The 22,168-nt window shown below is 40.9% G+C and overlaps 1 protein-coding gene and 1 long non-coding RNA gene across 2 annotated transcripts in view; both read left to right on the top strand.

Annotated features, from left to right (window-relative positions):
• LOC119486711 (probable serine/threonine-protein kinase PLK) overlaps nt 1-22,168 on the top strand; it is a 57,818-nt gene that overhangs the window by 18,121 nt on the left and 17,529 nt on the right. The window contains exons 4-6 of the mRNA XM_037767022.1: nt 267-449; nt 1,373-1,513; nt 18,362-18,544. Of these exons, the coding sequence (XP_037622950.1) occupies nt 267-449; nt 1,373-1,513; nt 18,362-18,544 (507 nt within the window). The remainder of the gene's footprint in view (nt 1-266; nt 450-1,372; nt 1,514-18,361; nt 18,545-22,168) is intronic.
• Nucleotides 16,697-17,427, top strand: LOC119486081. The gene is made up of 2 exons (XR_005206446.1): nt 16,697-16,754; nt 17,012-17,427. It is a non-coding gene; the product is annotated as an uncharacterized LOC119486081 (long non-coding RNA).

The raw sequence follows: 22,168 nt of genomic DNA, 5'->3' as shown, positions 1-22,168 counted from the left end.
AATCAATCACAATCAGACTCAACATCTCGTTGCTCTGAAAGTGGTGTTAGAAACTTCTTATAATATTATCATTGACAAAGACTGCAGAGGACACTAACTCTCTCTCTTCTCCAGCTCTTGGAACAAGTTGAGGTACGTGAAAAATCCAGTCACTCATGTTAATATGACTTATTTAGGAGTAAGCAATAATTCAGAGTTAATACCTGGAAATACATTTTAAAAAATCACAATTTCAATTTGCTCCACAGTGTTTTTCTAATTTGTAGAGCTCCATAGCAGCATGTCAGAACTAAGTTCAGCGCCTACAATGGATAGGACTAGGTCGTCTAGGAGGCTTCAAAGGAGGACCTGTACTTACACCTCTCAGGACGATGTCCGTGTGAGGCTATTGAAGAGGAGAGCCAGAGAAGACGAAGCAGCACTGTCCTCTTCAGTGGACGTTCACAGAGGTAAGTTGATCATGTGAAACTGCTGCTGGGAGTGTATACCATCATCATCTACTGAACACCAGGTTCAGACAGAGGTGGAAGTTGATAGATAGATAGATAGATAGATAGATAGATAGATAGATAGAATATGTTAGAATACACTATAAATATGCCAGACTACTACAACTAGCTTAGAAAAAATTAAATACAAACATAGAATAACAATATCATACTATATACAATAGCAAAGTGTGAAAAGAAATGACGAGCTATTCCTTTAAAGGTCCCATATCGTGCTCATTTTCAGGTTCATACTTTTGTGTTTCTACTAGAACATGTTTACATGCTGTAATGTTCAAAACACCCTTTATTTTCCTCATACTGTCGGCCTGAATATGCCTGTATTTACCCTCTGTCTGAAACGCTCCGTTTTAGTGCTTTTCAACAGAATTGCAACAGAATTGCGTTGCTAGTCAACAGCTTGGGTCCATGTGTACTTCCTGCCAGCTGATGTCATTCACATACACTGTAACAGTAAATTAACTGGGACACATTTAGAATGGTTACTTTTAAAACCGTGAAATGGTCTAAATATTGTATATTTGTGACATCACAAATGGACAGAAATCCTAACGGCTTGTTTCAAACACACAATTTCTGAATACGGGCTGTGTGTATTTTTCCGTATATTGAGCGTTTTGATAGTTTAACAGTATTTTATATAATACTTAAACCTACTTTATAATATAAAAGAAATGAAAATCACACTTTTTACAATATGGGACCTTTAACTAAGAGGCAGCAGAGCAGAAAAGACTTGTGTCATTTTGGAAGACTCCGAATGACGGTCTGTGTTGTCATTTAGTTTGGAGGACTTATTTTCCACATTAGGTCCTGTGACTGTCAACAAGCTGATGTATCTCTGTTTTTTTTCTCATCTGTAGAAAACCTCATCTTATCTGCGGAGGATGAGAGCAAGAGAGGCGGTAAGAGAGAGAAGAAGAGGAGGCCAGACCTGGACCTGACAGAGACCAAGGACGACAAACTGTGCACCCCACAAAATTTGCCCGCACACGTTCAAAGAGGTCAGTAGATAGTGATACATGTCGGGTTTGGCTTTATGTTAAGTGTAAGCACTAATTCAGAGTTAATACCTTGAAATAAATAAAACAAAATTACAATTCAAATTTGTTCCACTGTGTTTTTCTAATTCTTAGAGCTCCCTAGCACGTCTGAACTAAGTTCAGCGCCTGCAATGGATAGGACTAGGTCGACTAGGAGGCTTCAAAGGAGGACCTGTCCTTGCACAGAGACCGTCTTGCAGCACAGGACAATGGTCTCCGAAAGTGAACACCCAGACACCTCTGAAGAGGAGCTCCGTGAGAGACTGTTGAAGAGGAAAGCCAGAGAAGACGGAGAAGGACCGTCCTCTTCAGTGGATGTTCACAGAGGTAAGCTGATCATGTGAAACTGCTGTTGGGAGTGTTTACCATCATCATTTACTGAACACCAGGTTCAGACAGAGGTGGAAGTTGTACTCAGATCTTTCACAGAAATACCCATCAATTGTGTTTTTGGTATATTGATCTAAATAGACTTCAGTTACAAAGAAAAACAAATCCTCACTTCCCTTTAGTGATTGATAGACAGATATACAGATAGATATACAGACAGATGGAAAGATAGATAAATGGATGGATGGATAGATAGATATAAAGAATATGTTGGAATACACTACAAATATGCCACACTACTACAACTAGCTTAGAAAATATTAAATATGAACATAGAAAAACAATATTTTACTATATACAATAGCAAAGTGTGAAAATAAATGATGAGTTATTCCTTTAACTGAGAGGCAGCATAGGCGAAATTGGAGCAGCAGAAAAGACTCATATGTGTCATTTTGGAAGTCACAGAGTGACGGTCTGTGTTGTCATTTAGTTTGGAGGACTTATTGTCCACGTTAGTGCCTGTGACTGTCAAAAAGCTGATGTTCCTCTGTTTTTTTTTTCTCATCTGTAGAAAACCTGACGGAGACCAAGGACAGGACCAAACTCTACTCTGCACAAAAGTTGCCCGTCCACATGCGAAGAGGTCAGTAGATAGTGATACATGTCGGGTTTGGCTTTATGTTAAGTGTAAAATTCATATCAGAGCTTAAGCATTGGCGGATTAAAGTGGTCAGGGGCCCCTGGGCTACTCTTTGTATGGGCCCCCGCAACCTTACTCATCATGCTTTAAACTTACCAAAAAAAAGTCATTTAGTGTCATGCATAAAAGCGTTCTAGGAATATTACACGTACACAGTCGGGGAACACTTACGTTTACAAACACATTGAGACAGTCTTTAATCTAAACCTTGAGATATCTAGTCAATTTAGGGGTTTTCTTTAGTAGATCCAGGTCACGGTGTTCTTTCAGACGTTGTGCTGTTCGTTTTTGTGGCTCCGTGATCATATTTTCTTTTTGACATTTTGCCACTATTCTGTCCAGTAATGACGTGTTACTTGAAAAAAAAATTTACCTCATGAACCTGGTCACATCATCGGGCCAGGCTCATAAGGTCAGCTGATTGGGTACATGTGTCCCTCTTCATTTTTTTTTTATGTTTCTTGTGGGCCAACAGGGGTAAAGTTTTTTTTTTTCCCTCTGAAGTACATTTAAGTAATTAAAGATAATCTGGCCAATATGGGGCCCCTGAAAATACGCCGCAGCCTATAGGCCAGTCTGTGCATTAATCCACCCCAGAGCTTAAGTAAAATGTAATTAGTGCTCCTCACAACTGTATTAAATCTAAATGTTGTTTGTCTTTTTAGCTGCATTCGAGGCCAAATACAAACAACAGAAGAAGCTCGGCGAAGGAGGGTGTGGATCTGTGTTTGCTGGCTATCGCAAAGCAGATCATTTGCCTGTAAGTATTACACACACATTTTTGCACACACACATGCATACACACACACACACACGCATATACACACACAGTACGGACAGGAAGTGCTAACAAAGTTTGTGTCTCGTAGGTTGCCATCAAACACGTTCCAAGCGAGACTCAGTTCATCAAACACGTGGTGAGTTAAGATCTGCTGTATTCAACACGGCACTCTCTTATTGGATGTATTATGGATGAATCCTGCTTCTCTTCTTTGGAGCTTCTCTCACTCATCCTCCACTTTGTTGTGATGTTTCAGTACAAGAACAGGAATACGGTCTCCGTGGAGGTCGCCGCCATGTTGAAACTCGCCGCCAATACAAGTGGCTCAGCGGCCTCCTCGGCACCTGTGTCCCTACTGGACTGGTATGATCTGGAACATGAGCTGATCCTGGTGCTGGAGAGACCAGTCCCCTGCGTGGACTTGGCCACGTACATCTGCTCAAAGGGAGGCTCCTTAAAAGAGGAAGAGGCCAAGGTGAGCTACTGGAGGCTATTATTTTTTGCAATTTAGGGCTTATTTTGACCATCATTTCTATTCATTATTTTACATTGTACTCACCAAAGTAATTACACTTCCACGTTGGCGTCACTTCTCAGACCCGGAGGTAGCCCACTGAGTAACAGCCATGAAGAAATGTCAAAGCACCCTCCTCTCCGATCCCTCATCTCTCTCTTATTGTTTGTCAGATCATCATGAAACAGCTGCTTGATGCAGCAATTGAGCTTCAGGATAAGAGCATCTTTCACCGGGACATCAAGGTGCAAAATATCTTGATCGAGACTGGCTCGGACGTCCCGCGAGTTCGCCTCATTGACTTTGGTCTGAGCTGCTTCGTCAAGAGCTGCTCCACTTACCAACACTTCTACGGTAAGATGTCTAGCTTCTACTCCTGCTCTTCACTAACTTACCCATCTGTGACTTTTACGTTTAAAGAAAGCTCCTCCTCCTCCTCCTCCTCCTCCTCCTCCTCCTCCTCACCGTCTTATCATTATGTCTGTATATTCTAGGTACCGCTAATCACATCCCTCCGGAGTTGTACATTAATCAACGCTACAGGGCCGGCCCCACCACAGCGTGGCAGATGGGAGTGGTCCTGTTTGAAGCGCTCCACAAGAACACATCTTTTGAGACCCTCGCGTTCCTCCAAAACAGTCTGAGAATCAGGAAGACGCTGCCCAAAGGTAACAAAAACATACACAAACATGTCAACAGACACTAATCTGTTCATTTCAGTTCACGTTCTGATGGATCTCTGTAGTCATCACCTTCATCTTTCTTCTCCTTCTTTCGCTCCAGATTGCAAGGATTTCTTGCAAAAGTGTCTGACTGAAGACCCCAAACAGCGCCTGACCCTGGAGCAGCTCAAGCATCACCCATGGCTCGGATAAACCAACCCGGAAACACACACGTCCTCGCCAAACCGGGGCGGCCAGCCCGTGATAGGCTGGCGAGGTCACCAGCCCGTGATAGGCTGGCGAGGTCACCGGCCTGTGATAGGCTGGCGAGGTCACTGGCCTGTGATAGGCTGGCGCTACAGGGCCGGCCTCATCACAGCATGGTAGATGGGAGTGGTCCTGTTTGCACGACGATGACCTGGCGACCCGGTCACCAGCCTGTGATGGCCTGGCGACCCTGGACAGGTCACCAGCGTGTGTGCCCCGCCAGATGGGAGTGGTCCTGTTTCAAACGCTCCACAGGGACGCATGTTTTGAGACCATCGCGTTCCTCGAAAACGGGGCCACGTTCAACAAGAGGCTGTCCAAAAGTAACAAAAACATACACAAACATGTCAACAGACACTAATCTGTTCGTTTTAGTTCACATTCTGATGGATCTCTGTAGCCGTCACCTTCATCTTTCTTCTCCTTCTTTCTCTACAGATTGCAAGGATTTCTTGCAAAGGTGTCTGATTGAAGACCCCAAACAGCGCCTGACCCTGGAGCAGCTCAAGCATCACCCATGGCTCAGATAAACCAACCCGGAACACATACGTCCCCGCCATACTATACTGAAGTCATCCAAGTACTGATGCTGCTCTCTCTTTACGCTCTTTCTTTCTCTCTTTGACAGGAAAAACTTGAGGAACCGGGGTGGCCAGCTTGTGATAGGCTGCCGGAAGAAGAATGTGATGAACCGAGGCGACCAACCTGTGACCTGGCCTGGCGACCCAGTCACCACCCTGTGATGGCCTGGCGACCCGGTCACCACCCTGTGATGGCCTGGCGACCCGGTCACCACCCTGTGATGGCCTGGCGACCCGGTCACTACCCTGTGATGGCGTGGCGACCCGGTCACTACCCTGTGATGGCCTGGCGACCCGGTTGCCAGCCTGTGATGGCCTTGGCGACCCTGAACAGGTCACCAGCGTGTGTGCCCCGCATTTGCCCTATGTCAGCAGGGATTGGCTCCAGCCCCCCCCTGTGATAGGATAAGCGGTTACAGATGATGGATGTATAATATTCATTGTTTGCCCTTTTTTTTGCAGATCCTGTAGCAACCCCAGCCGTTCAAGGAGAGGGGATCTCTCTTTGAATTGCCTTTCCCGAGGTTTCTTCCCATTTTCCATCTGGCCTCAGGATATTGGAGGAGTTTTTCCTTGCCTTCTTAGAGAGCTTGGGCTGGGCAGGTTCTGCTCATATTCCAATTAGCCGTTATTTAATGTGATATTTAATACTGAGCCATGAAAATAAACTTGAATTAAATTTAAACCCAATTAATTCCTCTTTTCTTTAGCCCACAGAGAATCTGTTTTTTTCTAAATGCATTTTGAGTTAAATAAATATATGTCAAAAAAGTCAAAGTGTAGTATGTCATGAAAAACTCATAGTCATAATATGTAGTAGCATAGTATGTCATAACAAATGTCATGGAAAAGTCATAGTATAGTATGCCATAAAAGGTCATGGACAGACTGGTTATGCCTGGATACAGGAGTCCAATAGATTACATTTATGGTCAGAGACAAGGTCTATCAATGAGAGGGAGTTTATATTCAGGCCCAGAGTAAATACGAGGTAAAGGGCGTGGCCTCGGTTATGAGTTGAACCAGAGACGTGCTGCACCAGGTTGAAAGAATCAGTAATGTTTAGTAATTCAGTGGCATAATGGTTTGACGGGTCATCAACATGGATATTAGAATCCCCTATAATAAAAATGATATCATGATTGAGGACAATGGAAGAAAGAAATTCAGAAAATTCAGATAAAAAGGTGTTGTTTGGTTTCGGGGGGGCTGTAAATTGAGATACAGCGGACAACGTTTTGATCTCAAAACTCTGAAAGTTGTCAATAGTGATTTGTTTACAGTTAAATGGTTGCTGTAGGCAACAGCAAGGCCTCCACCACGGTCCGTGCACCTCGGGGCACGGCTGGTTTAAGGCATATAGGCCTTATAGGCGGGTGCCTAGGGTACCACCTTCTGGGGGGCGCTGGTCACCCTCTAAAAAACAAAATGAAATAAAAAAAATCATATCATATATCATACAAAGGTAATTAATAATACGTAGAGTATGCATTGAAGGGGTTGATAATCCTAACTATCGTTTTTTCTGAGGATTTACAGTACACAAAATACAAAATTTATCAAAAACTGTGTGGGTTTTCCCCGAAATGGCATGTGAATATCATAAAGTGGGCATGACTGTAAAGGGGAGAGTCGTGGGTACCCTTAGAACCCATTTTCATTCACATGAAGGTCAAGGGATCCCTTTGAAAATGGCCATGCCAGTTTTTTGTCGCCAAAATTTTCCCTAACTTTGGAACGTTTTTTAGCCTCCTTCCCTCCTTCCTCCCCTTTCCTCACACTGTCTGCTCGAATATACCTGTATTTACCCTCTGTCTGAAATGCTCCGTTTTAGTGCATTTCAACGGAATTGCAACGGAATTGCGTTGCCTGGCAACAGTTTAGGTCCATGTTCACTTCTTGTCAGCGGATGTTATTAACATACACTGCAACCAGGAATAAACTGGGACACATTTAGAATGTTTACGTTTATAACCATGTAATGGTCTAAATATTGTATAGTTGTGACATCACAAATGGACAGAAATCCTAACGGCTTGTTTCAAACGCACAATTTCTGAATACGGGCTGTGTGTGTTTCTCTGTATATTGAGCGCTTCGATTCTTTCACAGTATTTATAAAGCACTTAAACCTGCTTTATAATATAAAAGACTCTCACTTTTTACAATATGGGACCTTTAAGGGAGGGGAAATGATAGAGAGGGAGGGTGAAAGAGTGTGTGCAAAAACTAAGTATTGTAAATAATAAAAATATATCAGATTTATAAGTATACTGCGCTTTTCAAAGTTCTCAAGGACGCTTTACATACTGTCGGATAAAATAACAAATTAAAAAACAACTGGCAGTAAGCTGTAAACTCTTTAATATAGACAGAAAAAAATATATGAATAAAATGAAAGAAAAGATCAGAATAAAATGGTGTTGACTAGGTTTGTCCATTCTGAGCCACTGTAGAAACATGGTGAAACATGGGGATCTGCTCAATATGGCTCATTCTAAGGTAACGAAAACACAATGATTCTTATTTGCAGGTGATTATATACTAAAGAAAACATACTTATTAAAAATGATATTCCATTTCTGCCAATAGATCTCCCTGGGTTACACACTGGTCCTTTATTTCGTACGTTTACATCAGACACACTGATTAGTCATGGAAAATGAAAACTGCGCGAGTTTTCCTTTAGTATCAAGCAGCAAAGAAGTTGTAGCATGACATGTTTGAATTAATTTGCCTTACTTGACATCACACGTCCTGCAATGCGACTGTAGCACATTCGCACATCGCAATGTCGATGCTGAAACGATATATCGTGCAGCCCTGCAGAGGGACTGAGAGACATAGTATTTTTCATTTATTTATAACATTTGACTGTGACTGATGGAAAGAAATAAATTCAAGTTGCCCATTGAGTCCAGTGCCATTTGTTTATTTATCTCACTCCATTCTCATACATCAGATGATGGTATTTTAAGATGATAATACAGCGTTGGGTTGTGAACAGAGGTCCCTATTACCTAGATCAACCTACAGTCAGCAGACACTCACTGACCTTCAGTGGATATAAAGTTTTATTTACACAGGAGCAGAAATATCTGATATTTGTATTTGGGGGGTGGGGGGGCAATCAATCAAGAGTTAAGGTATCAGCTCTCTGGTACCAGGACTAATCAGAATGTGAATGGAGCTACAGGAAGGTGACAGTTAGGGCAGTGGGAGCCCACACAGCAGAAACATAGACTTGGGGAGATGGAGATGAGCTGCAGAGAGGCAGACACGTTATGGATTGGCCAGTTCGTCTGATGTCACAGAGGAAGACAGGCTGTCCAACGCTCCCATATCTGTAACACACACACACACACACACACACACACATGGATTTGTTAGTGTTCAGAAACATTACTATAAACTACGTGTCAGACAAGAGGTTTGTCAGTACAACCAATCAAAATCATCAAAGCAATTCTTTACTTCCAAACCCATCGATATCTTCCAAATATGACAATATATATTTATTTGATCATTGTGAAATCATTAAAGGTCCCATATCGTGCTCATTTTCAGGTTCATACTTGTATTTTATGTTTCTACTAGAACATGTTTAGATGCTGTAATGTTCAAAAAAACTTGTATTTCCCTCATACTGTCTGCCTGAATATGCCTGTATTTAGGTTTAGGCAACAACACCACTTGGTTAAGGATAGAAAAAAAGCACAAAGTCGACATTTACTTCTGAAAACACGAACGGCGGTCTCCTGGGTTTAATGGACTCTCTCGCTAATACTTATTATTATAATACCACGCAACTTTCAATAACAGTTGCTCCATATACTACGTCACTTAATCAGACCGAATGCAAAAACGTCGACATTCAACGTATCTGTAGTTTGCTGAAACGTACAACGGCAAAAAAAAAAAAAGATTCTCGGCGACTGGGCTGGGTATTTTTGCATATTTAATATAATTTAAACATATTGATTATAGCAATTGACACTATTAATAACTCTAAACCTGATAGTGAATTGGGTGTTTAGTTTGTTTTGTTATGTGGTAGTGGGGTTAGTCTGTGTGGTAAATGCAGTTGAAAGTGTAAAAAAAAAAAGTCCCCTTCTAAATATCCTATTTAATTAATTATTAATTATTTCCACAACATCCATCTCTGCTTGTTGTCTGTTTTTAGAGTTTGATTTTGCATCAACATACTGTAGCTTTCGGCAGCAAACTCTTTGGTCTTGAACAGTGCCACAGACTTCTGACAACAATCCTCACGTTGAGGTTAGTTAAAACAGAAATGATGAGAATACCTTTGAGCTTTAGGTACGACAGGAAGTCAATGACAGTGTGGATGATATCTCCATCTGCTATTCTCAGGGAACCTGCGGAGGCAAAGCAACAAAATGCAGCCAGCTATCATGTCGTCTGAAGTTCATAGTATACGCTGTAAGGTTCGACAGGAGCTCAGGTAACAACAACATATGGGAAAATAATTATCACCAGATACCAAGATATCTTGACACAAGAAGGAATCTTAATGCATCCTTTAAAAATGATTCAACATGACAGAAATGAGAATTACAGAGAAAAACTGAACCAAACACTTTTACATGCACAAAAATATTCAGTTTTTTGCCTTTATTCTGAAAAAGACAATATTCCTACTAAGCTGTTTACATGGCTAATGAAAATAAATATTCCCGTTTATGCAGCCGTGCATGCTCCTATTAACGTAAATCACCACCATGATGTACGCCCTATGGCTATACCCTTTAAATAACTTAAATTTCCCTCCTTTTCCAACTGCAGTCATGTTGCTCCGCAAACTGCGGTAAAAACCCCAATTGAGACGCGGATGTGCTGTATTGTGTCCAAACAATGCTCCCAAACCTGTTTATCGGCATATCCCACATGTCCTAATCGTAGAATGATACATTTGGAATAAGGCCTAATTTGGAATACCCAAATAGAATATCGTCTCTGTCGGGCGGAAACCTTGTATCTCCATTTTTCGCCATTTTAATGTTTTTTTTGTCATAAATCAATGCTATAGGTCACCCTTTATGTCTGTCTGTGTGTTTTACAAATATTTAACCAATGAAAAGCATTAAAAAGAGCTCTAAGTCGGCTTGGAAAGGCCCGGGGTAAATGTGGCTCGCGGCTCAGACCGTGAGCTTTACAGCACCCATCGCCCGAACATCACTGCTCAGTTCAAATCCAGTTTACACGATACCAACTTTGACAACGCAGTGTTCAATTATTTTAAAAACACAGGTTTTGTTTTTTTTCCTTTCCTGAAAAGTAACGGTTTTGGACATACAAGTTTTCCGCACGACACCATCGATATGCTGGATACATGACCCGTTTCAAATTCAGAATAATTAGTGTATATGGAAACGTAGTAAATGATATAAAGTAAACCAGCGTTCTGGGAAAGTCCAGGGAACTATAACTTTAAGCAGAATGAAACATGAAAGCTTATGAAGATGGCTTGCCATCATTGCTAAGGTTGCTAGGGTGTCACTAAGGGGTTGCACAAGAAAATCAAAAAGTTTATCTTCAAAGTAGATCCTTTTTCTTTGTGTGTGTGTGTGTGTGTGTGTGTGTGTGTGTGTGTGTGAGAGAGACAGACAGACAGACCTGTTCTGAAGTCCTCCTCCTGGCCCATGTCCCTCTTGCCAGCCAGACCCGGCTTGTCCCCTTAGTGTCCTGTGTCCATCTATTCCATCTGGACAATGAGGAGTGATCACAATCGACACAGTCATACAAACAGCAGATGGGTCAGCAACTTGATAAAAGTATTACAGTGATTTAGTTCAAGCTGTTTTTACAGCTGCTCTACAGTAGGTTTCTCTGTATTTTAACTGTGAATGAAATTCTTTTGTATTTGCTTGAACTGGTAATATCCTTCGACAAAAGACAAATGATTTGACTTTATCAAGCTTGAACTGTTGTGTGCTATACATTAACATAATAACAACTGAAAACACACACACACTTCCTAAATATCCCACTGTTTCAGTAGCAACATACATTAGACACACATACATACACAGTACAGACACCCTCTACCTAATTCTCCTAAGAAGATCTAAAGGACATTGTTTTGCACTTGGTTATTTCAGCATGGTATTGGGTTTGTAATTGTTTGGTTTCAATTTCCAAACTGTTACGGACCACCTGCAGGGCTTGGCTCATGGAATTGCAGTAAAACAGAGATTTGACCAACAGAAGAAATAAAACAAGCACACATCTATAATGGGATGGACTGCAGTTTTAACACACATTGCATAGAAATGCACTGGAATAAGAATGATGACAAAATGAAAAAAATAATGGACAAGCAAAGTAATTTGCTGAGCTATGGTGGTAGTATGTGCTTCATTAGCTCTCGGTGTATTCCTACGGGCCTACAGGTCATAGCGAGATGTCTTTGACGCCCGGGCCACACTGCCTATACGAGAGCAGCGTGTGACAGCTGCCTCGCTAAACTGCTGCGTCTCTCACGTGTGTGGTGTCCACACAGGCCACCGCAGCATGACGTTAGGTTGCGTTTCTCCAAAAGTTTATTCTGTTTCAACTTTTCGCTGCGTTTTTTCGCTAAACTGAAGGGCCCACAAGTTCTCAATAGGGTTTAGGTCAGGTGAGGAAGGGGGCCATGTCATTATTCTTTCATCTTTAAGGCCTTTACTGGCTAGCCATGCAGTGGAGTACTTCGATGCATGCGATGGAGATTGTCCTGCATAAAAATCATGGTCTTCTTGAAAGATGCAGACTTTTTCCTGTACCACTGCTTGAAGAAAGTGTCTTCTAAAAACTGGCAGTAGGTTTGGGAGTTGATTTTGAGTCAATCTTCAACCCGAAAAGGTCCAACTAGCTCATCTTTAATAATACCAGCCCATACCAGTACCCCACCTCCACCTTGCTGGCTTCTGATTCGAAGTGGAGCTCTGTGCCCGTTACTGATCAAGCCACGGGCCCATCGATCTGGTCCGTCAAGAGTCACTCTCATCTCATCAGTCCATACAACCTTTGAAAAATCTGTCTTCAGATATTTCTTGGCCCAGTCTTGACGTTTCAACTTATGTGTCTTGTTCAGTGGTGGTCGGGTTTCAGCCTTCCTTACCTTGGCCACATCTCTGAGCACTGAACACCTTGTACTTCTGGGCACTCCAGGTAGGTTGCAGTCCTGGAATATGACAGCACTGGAGGATAATGGGTTCCTGGTAGCTTCACGTTTGATTCTTCTCAAATCTTTGGCAGTTAATTTGCCTCTTGTTTCTTGTGACCCTGTTGACTATTTGCAACAAAACGTTTGATGGTTCTGTGATCACGCCCCAATATCTTAGCAATTTCAAGATTGCTGCATCCCTCTAAAAGACTTTTTACAATTTTTGACTTTTCAGAGTCAGTTAAATCTCTTTTTTGGCCCATTTTGCCTGAGGAAAAGAAGCTGCCTAATAAATATGCACACCTTGATATAGGGTGTTGATCTCCTTAGGCCACACCCTCCCTCATTACACAAATACACTTCACCTGATATGCTTGAATCCAATAAGCATTCAAGTTAATACAGCTTGGAGTTGGAAAATATGCATAAAAATGATGATAGGGTCAAAATACTCACTTGCCTAATAATTGTGCACACAGTGTAATGAAATCATACAGTATGTAAAGTTACCACAACAGCCTGTTGTCCCTCCTGTCCTCTGGTAGGAGATACAGGACCCACAGGAGGACTCTCTCCAGCAGACTGAGGAACAGGTTTTCCCCCAGGCCATCAGACTTTTAAATAGATAATTCATACGACACCTTCTCACACAAAGATATATCTTATACTGTATCTACTGTATATGTTCTTAATGTATGTTCTTAATGTATATGTTCTTAATATGCCCTTGTACAAAGTATTACCTTTATAATTGTAGTGTAAATGTAACATAACTTATTATTTTAATGGAGCTTCCCAGCAAAAAGTATTTCACAGGATTGTACCTGTTTAACTGGCGTGACAATAAACATCTCTTGAATCTAATAAATGATACTGTAATTTCAGATCCTCCAAATCCCTCATTGTTTAACTAATGTTAAGCATAATTAAAGCCACAATCCTACGTCTTTATTTTCTCTAACACATATTGTGATTTTTCTCTTGAAGTGGCCGCTAACTATATCAGCTAACTAACTAGCTAGCATTTCGCTATTAGCCGACTATCTAGTTAACCAGTGTAATTAAGTAACATGTATTAGGTTAGCTAACGTAAACTAAAGTATTAACGTGAGTCACATGTCTCAGCTGACACAGACTGGCTCATTGATGAATTACTGAATCAATTCAAACGTATTACCTGTAACTAAGAGACGGTCTCATTACGTCACCAGCAGTAACCGTTAACGGTAGCTAACGTTAGTTGATATAACGGTAGCTAACAGATGAGACGTTCTAATAACCGGTTAACAATAACTGCGGTTTCACCTTTTTCAGTTATGCCGCGCTCGCTTTGGTTCACATGTAAAATAAGAGGACGTAGCAGTGAGAAGTCCTTTCAGAAGTCTAATAAACTAAAACATTAACGTTTCACTAGCTAACCAGCTAACTGACCTGTGTGCACGTCACTGGTCTTGTCTCGCGCTGCTTGCCAGCGGTTAAGGACAGACGGACCAACGGACGGTGCCTTCATGGACTCATCAGAATTGTCGAAATTACCAGACCTACTTATTAGTGAAGCGAGAAGGTTAAAATAGGCATTGGCCTTGAAGTTTTATGTCTACAGGCTAGCAGTGTGGGTGAAATGGTGATGGCATTTATAGTGGTTTTGTGTGGCTGGTGTTTATTTATGTAACTAAGTAGCAAAGGCCTATATATTAGGCATTTGTGTCCATAGGTAATTACTGTATGTAAATATGCTGTATTTGCATGAAATAAAAGTTTTCAATTTGTAGGCATTTTATGTGGTTGTTGGTTGTCTGGTGGTGGTTCATTTTGAGTGTGTGTATATTTGGGAAGTTAAAGTGGCAGTAGTCAGTATATTTTTGGCATCATTGGGCTAAAATTCCATAATAACCTTTCAGCATATTGTAATTCAAGTGTTCTGAGAGAGAACTAGACTTCTGCTCCTCCTCATGGCTCTGTTTTCAGGCTTTAGAAAATCTAGCCTATGACGGGAGACTTTGACCAATCACAGGTCATTTCATTGAGAGAGTGTGTTCCTATTGGCTGTGCTCCGGTCATGTGACCAGAACTTGGCATTCCTTCACCAGATTTCACAATGGCAGCGGCGTCACAAACTTTCTCATTTTACAGCTAAACCGTGCACTACAAGATGATTCTGAGAACATTTGAGGAGAGAAATAGGCAGTAACGTAACAGAATATTGATTCATATTTGATCAGCGTTTGATCCTCTTACTGCTTGTTTTCCTCCGGTCTGTGAAATCTTGCAGATGCCGTTAGGAGCACCGGAGGACACAGAGGCACATGATTTTTTTCAGGTTACCTGTTTCATGTACTACTGTCACCATATAGCGACTATTTTATAAAAACAACTTTTTTTAATCATATTTGCTCCAATCTCGCCTACTGATGCTTTAAGGGAGGGGAAATGATAGTTTTTGCACACTTAAAATATTGTAAATAAGAGATTGATTTCTTCCCAAAGCCAGCATCATATGTCCAGAACTCCTCAAACCTCAAACATGAGATTGTTTTTGTACATCTTCAGAAATTTCAGCAAATATACAGTAGCCTAGTGCTTTTGGCTGCAAGAGTCAGACAGTTGCACAGAAAACACAGCATACAAGCAGTCAGAAATTGTGACCACATCATGTATTTTTGCCTCCATGTATCTTGAGTTAATACAACAGTCACTCTGTCAGTTTGGTACAACAGTCAGATGTGTCATGTTGGCTTTAATTTAGTTAGAAATGTAATCCATGGACCACATTTATGAGCACCTACACACATTTTGCTAGTTCAAGTTGAATTTTTGAGTGTGTGATGCGTATGCATTAAGAACATTTGTTGTTAGCTATAAAATCAAGAAGTATTTGGTTTGAATTTAGCAGTCATGACCATAATAAGCTTATCAATGTTTAAAAGTAACCTTATTCCATTGAGACCAGTGTTTGGAGATGACACATTTCATTAAAAAAAAACATTCAGAACACAACAAAAATGCAAGCAGGAAATATTATGATATGCATACCAAACGGTGTTGTGCAGACATAGCCAATGTGATTTTGTCAGGAGGATGATTAGCATTTTGGTCATTATGGATATTTTGAAACTGCAAGTATGTTTAAATAAAGGCTGATCCAAAATACAGGTCAGTAGAGAAGGAAGAAGTGAATAAAGTCTTGGTGCCTATTAAATAATGTGGATACCTATACAACATGAGGTATATTTGTATCTTTTAATTTAATATTTTCAACAATGTAATCATGCTTTTAAGACTTGTTTGATTATATGTAGTCTGCGATATCTTCTTGGTGTACATTTGTAAGCTTGAGTATTTGTAGTGTGTGTAATGTTGTTCCAAGGCCGAGGTTAGCTTTCTAGTTTTATTACGAGCCGCAACAGCGACGCTGGCATTGTTTTCACCTTGTGAGTCTGTGTGTGTGCGTTTATTTCGATCTTATTTTTTTACGTATTTGTTTTCACCTTGAGTGTTCATATTTCTGTCTGTGGACAGATTCAATGGATGGGCAGATCAGCAGGTAAAGCAATGTATGATGTTGGTTTTTCAGTGTATAGACTAAGCTGTGATATCAAGACAATCTCTCAGCTACAGGAACTCGGCTGGCTGTGAAGAACTCTGGCTCCTGACTCGCACTGCTGAAGCAGTATGTGGTCAGGAGGAACGGGAGCAGCAGCAGTCTGACGCCAACGCCTCCTCAGCTGCCGTCTCCATTCCTGCAGCCGCATGGTTCCGGGGGGATCACAAGGACTCATCCCCTCGGACTACATGGAAATCAGAGAGCTCTTTGAGCTAAATCAGAGGACCCTGTCCCAGTGGGAAGAGTTTAACATGAAGCTGTGCCGATGTGTTGTAATCTGTACTGTGATTTATCTTTTGATGAAAGCTCAAGAGCCTAAAAACAGCCTGCGTTTGTCTTCCAGGTTCTCTCAGCGTCAGAAAGAGGGGGCTGCTGCTGCAGGTGTAGCGGAGTTAATGATTACACTTGCCATTACTAACTCTGTCTTAATATGTTTATATGTATGTACACTGAATGAATGTATTATATGTCATCTGTTTCAATATCGTGTTATTTACTTTATTATTTAATTATTATTCATTTTACTGCGCCCCTGCAGACTTGACAGGTGCACCCCGCATCTCGTCAACAGTCTGCATGTGCCGTCTCCGTGGTAGGTTGACTTTGAATTAGCTCCGTAAATATAAAGAGCATAAGCCTTGTTTTTATGGGTAAAATTGTGTTTCTGTAAATTGTATGTCGATCTAAGCTTACAAAGTACTAGAGAAAATGCTGAATGTTGATATTAGTTGCCTCTTTGATTGTGTGGAGCACTTTGTTGAACACGCCACGTTGTCGGTGACTTTGCTAGCTTAGTTAAAGCTAACTGGCTAATCAACAGCAACTTCAACTGATATCATTTTGTTTTAGCATCTTTGAGAAGCTTTGTCGCTGTGAGACTGACTGTGGGAGATCTAACATCATCTCTGTATTATCAGGTACATGTTGTATATTTTTATATTTGTATTAATGTTAGCTTGTGTGTAAATAACTTGTGAACAGTCTGCATGTGCCGTCTCCGTGCATCTTTGAGAAGCTTTGTCGCTGTGAGACTGACTGTGGGAGATCTAACATCATCTCTGTATTATCAGAATAAATGGCGAGTTGGAGCCAAAAGTGACGGTGTGTGGACATCATTAATAACACAACGCAAAGAGAGAGTACACAACTGCTACACAGGGAACTGGTGTTGTCCCTGCTCCAGCTGCTGTCCAGGCCCTCCTTCCAGCAAAAGGACTGTCCTCTGTACATTTGGGAAAATAAATTCTTTTGCATATATTGTTAAATAGGTGCACACTATGACTGGGGATGTGATCTAAAAGGGTTAAACAGGCATTTTTTTTAAAAACTTGACTTTAAAGGTCCCATACCATGCTCATTTTCAGGTTCATAGTAGTATTTTGTGTTTCTACTAAAAAAAGTTTTTAATTTGTATTTATTTGCACATATATAAAACTACACAAAATCCAATCAATGAAAAAAACACAAGAAGCCACATGCTTATACAAAGGACCTCCCCCCCAACCCCAGGAGAAAAAAAAACAATAACAAAAAAGCTACATGCTGTAATGTAAAAAAAACCTTTTATTTTCCTCATACTGTCTGCTTGAATATACCTGTATTTACCCTCTGCCTGAAACGCTCCGTTTTAGTGCATTTCAACGGAATTGCAACAGAATTGCGTTGCCTGGCAACAGTTTGGGTCCATGTGTACTTCCTGTCAGCTGATGTCATTCACATACACTGCAACAGTAAATGAACTGGGACACATTTAGAATGTTATATATACATTCAAATATATACACATACACAATTTATTCTAAACACACTCATTTGCATATTCCGGAAAGAACTTGGCTGTGATGCCCTTATGACATCATGATGACATCATACCACCAAACCTCAGAAGTTTAGAACACACACACAGTGTTCACATTCGGTCACATTAAGATTGAATCAATCACAATCAGACTCAACATCTCGTTGCTCTGAAAGTGGTGTTAGAAACTTCTTATAATATTATCATTGACAAAGACTGCAGAGGACACTAACTCTCTCTCTTCTCCAGCTCTTGGAACAAGTTGAGGTACGTGAAAAATCCAGTCACTCATGTTAATATGACTTATTTAGGAGTAAGCAATAATTCAGAGTTAATACCTGGAAATACATTTTAAAAAATCACAATTTCAATTTGCTCCACAGTGTTTTTCTAATTTGTAGAGCTCCATAGCAGCATGTCAGAACTAAGTTCAGCGCCTACAATGGATAGGACTAGGTCGTCTAGGAGGCTTCAAAGGAGGACCTGTACTTACACCTCTCAGGACGATGTCCGTGTGAGGCTATTGAAGAGGAGAGCCAGAGAAGACGAAGCAGCACTGTCCTCTTCAGTGGACGTTCACAGAGGTAAGTTGATCATGTGAAACTGCTGCTGGGAGTGTATACCATCATCATCTACTGAACACCAGGTTCAGACAGAGGTGGAAGTTGATAGATAGATAGATAGATAGATAGATAGATAGATAGATAGAATATGTTAGAATACACTATAAATATGCCAGACTACTACAACTAGCTTAGAAAAAATTAAATACAAACATAGAATAACAATATCATACTATATACAATAGCAAAGTGTGAAAAGAAATGACGAGCTATTCCTTTAAAGGTCCCATATCGTGCTCATTTTCAGGTTCATACTTTTGTGTTTCTACTAGAACATGTTTACATGCTGTAATGTTCAAAACACCCTTTATTTTCCTCATACTGTCGGCCTGAATATGCCTGTATTTACCCTCTGTCTGAAACGCTCCGTTTTAGTGCTTTTCAACAGAATTGCAACAGAATTGCGTTGCTAGTCAACAGCTTGGGTCCATGTGTACTTCCTGCCAGCTGATGTCATTCACATACACTGTAACAGTAAATTAACTGGGACACATTTAGAATGGTTACTTTTAAAACCGTGAAATGGTCTAAATATTGTATATTTGTGACATCACAAATGGACAGAAATCCTAACGGCTTGTTTCAAACACACAATTTCTGAATACGGGCTGTGTGTATTTTTCCGTATATTGAGCGTTTTGATAGTTTAACAGTATTTTATATAATACTTAAACCTACTTTATAATATAAAAGAAATGAAAATCACACTTTTTACAATATGGGACCTTTAACTAAGAGGCAGCAGAGCAGAAAAGACTTGTGTCATTTTGGAAGACTCCGAATGACGGTCTGTGTTGTCATTTAGTTTGGAGGACTTATTTTCCACATTAGGTCCTGTGACTGTCAACAAGCTGATGTATCTCTGTTTTTTTTCTCATCTGTAGAAAACCTCATCTTATCTGCGGAGGATGAGAGCAAGAGAGGCGGTAAGAGAAAGAAGAAGAGGAGGCCAGACCTGGACCTGACAGAGACCAAGGACGACAAACTGTGCACCCCACAAAATTTGCCCGCACACGTTCAAAGAGGTCAGTAGATAGTGATACATGTCGGGTTTGGCTTTATGTTAAGTGTAAGCACTAATTCAGAGTTAATACCTTGAAATAAATAAAACAAAATTACAATTCAAATTTGTTCCACTGTGTTTTTCTAATTCTTAGAGCTCCCTAGCACGTCTGAACTAAGTTCAGCGCCTGCAATGGATAGGACTAGGTCGACTAGGAGGCTTCAAAGGAGGACCTGTCCTTGCACAGAGACCGTCTTGCAGCACAGGACAATGGTCTCCGAAGTGAACACCCAGACACCTCTGAAGAGGAGCTCCGTGAGAGACTGTTGAAGAGGAAAGCCAGAGAAGACGGAGAAGGACCGTCCTCTTCAGTGGATGTTCACAGAGGTAAGCTGATCATGTGAAACTGCTGTTGGGAGTGTTTACCATCATCATTTACTGAACACCAGGTTCAGACAGAGGTGGAAGTTGTACTCAGATCTTTCACAGAAATACCCATCAATTGTGTTTTTGGTATATTGATCTAAATAGACTTCAGTTACAAAGAAAAACAAATCCTCACTTCCCTTTAGTGATTGATAGACAGATATACAGATAGATATACAGACAGATGGAAAGATAGATAAATGGATGGATGGATAGATAGATATAAAGAATATGTTGGAATACACTACAAATATGCCACACTACTACAACTAGCTTAGAAAATATTAAATATGAACATAGAAAAACAATATTTTACTATATACAATAGCAAAGTGTGAAAATAAATGATGAGTTATTCCTTTAACTGAGAGGCAGCATAGGCGAAATTGGAGCAGCAGAAAAGACTCATATGTGTCATTTTGGAAGTCACAGAGTGACGGTCTGTGTTGTCATTTAGTTTGGAGGACTTATTGTCCACGTTAGTGCCTGTGACTGTCAAAAAGCTGATGTTCCTCTGTTTTTTTTTTCTCATCTGTAGAAAACCTGACGGAGACCAAGGACAGGACCAAACTCTACTCTGCACAAAAGTTGCCCGTCCACATGCGAAGAGGTCAGTAGATAGTGATACATGTCGGGTTTGGCTTTATGTTAAGTGTAAAATTCATATCAGAGCTTAAGCATTGGCGGATTAAAGTGGTCAGGGGCCCCTGGGCTACTCTTTGTATGGGCCCCCGCAACCTTACTCATCATGCTTTAAACTTACCAAAAAAAAGTCATTTAGTGTCATGCATAAAAGCGTTCTAGGAATATTACACGTACACAGTCGGGGAACACTTACGTTTACAAACACATTGAGACAGCCTTTAATCTAAACCTTGAGATATCTAGTCAATTTAGGGGTTTTCTTTAGTAGATCCGGGTCACGGTGTTCTTTCAGACGTTGTGCTGTTCGTTTTTGTGGCTCCGTGATCATATTTTCTTTTTGACATTTTGCCACTATTCTGTCCAGTAATGACGTGTTACTTGAAAAAAAAATTGACCTCATGAACCTGGTCACATCATCGGGCCAGGCTCATAAGGTCAGCTGATTGGGTACATGTGTCCCTCTTCATTTTTTTTTTATGTTTCTTGTGGGCCAACAGGGGTAAAGTTTTTTTTTTTCCCTCTGAAGTACATTTAAGTAATTAAAGATAATCTGGCCAATATGGGGCCCCTGAAAATACGCCGCAGCCTATAGGCCAGTCTGTGCATTAATCCACCCCAGAGCTTAAGTAAAATGTAATTAGTGCTCCTCACAACTGTATTAAATCTAAATGTTGTTTGTCTTTTTAGCTGCATTCGAGGCCAAATACAAACAACAGAAGAAGCTCGGCGAAGGAGGGTGTGGATCTGTGTTTGCTGGCTATCGCAAAGCAGATCATTTGCCTGTAAGTATTACACACACATTTTTGCACACACACATGCATACACACACACACACGCATATACACACACAGTACGGACAGGAAGTGCTAACAAAGTTTGTGTCTCGTAGGTTGCCATCAAACACGTTCCAAGCGAGACTCAGTTCATCAAACACGTGGTGAGTTAAGATCTGCTGTATTCAACACGGCACTCTCTTATTGGATGTATTATGGATGAATCCTGCTTCTCTTCTTTGGAGCTTCTCTCACTCATCCTCCACTTTGTTGTGATGTTTCAGTACAAGAACAGGAATACGGTCTCCGTGGAGGTCGCCGCCATGTTGAAACTCGCCGCCAATACAAGTGGCTCAGCGGCCTCCTCGGCACCTGTGTCCCTACTGGACTGGTATGATCTGGAACATGAGCTGATCCTGGTGCTGGAGAGACCAGTCCCCTGCGTGGACTTGGCCACGTACATCTGCTCAAAGGGAGGCTCCTTAAAAGAGGAAGAGGCCAAGGTGAGCTACTGGAGGCTATTATTTTTTGCAATTTAGGGCTTATTTTGACCATCATTTCTATTCATTATTTTACATTGTACTCACCAAAGTAATTACACTTCCACGTTGGCGTCACTTCTCAGACCCGGAGGTAGCCCACTGAGTAACAGCCATGAAGAAATGTCAAAGCACCCTCCTCTCCGATCCCTCATCTCTCTCTTATTGTTTGTCAGATCATCATGAAACAGCTGCTTGA

This window comes from Sebastes umbrosus, chromosome 4, assembly GCF_015220745.1.
Source record: "Sebastes umbrosus isolate fSebUmb1 chromosome 4, fSebUmb1.pri, whole genome shotgun sequence".
Classification (NCBI taxonomy): domain Eukaryota; kingdom Metazoa; phylum Chordata; class Actinopteri; order Perciformes; family Sebastidae; genus Sebastes; species Sebastes umbrosus.
This window is presented reverse-complemented; position numbering and strand designations above follow the sequence as displayed.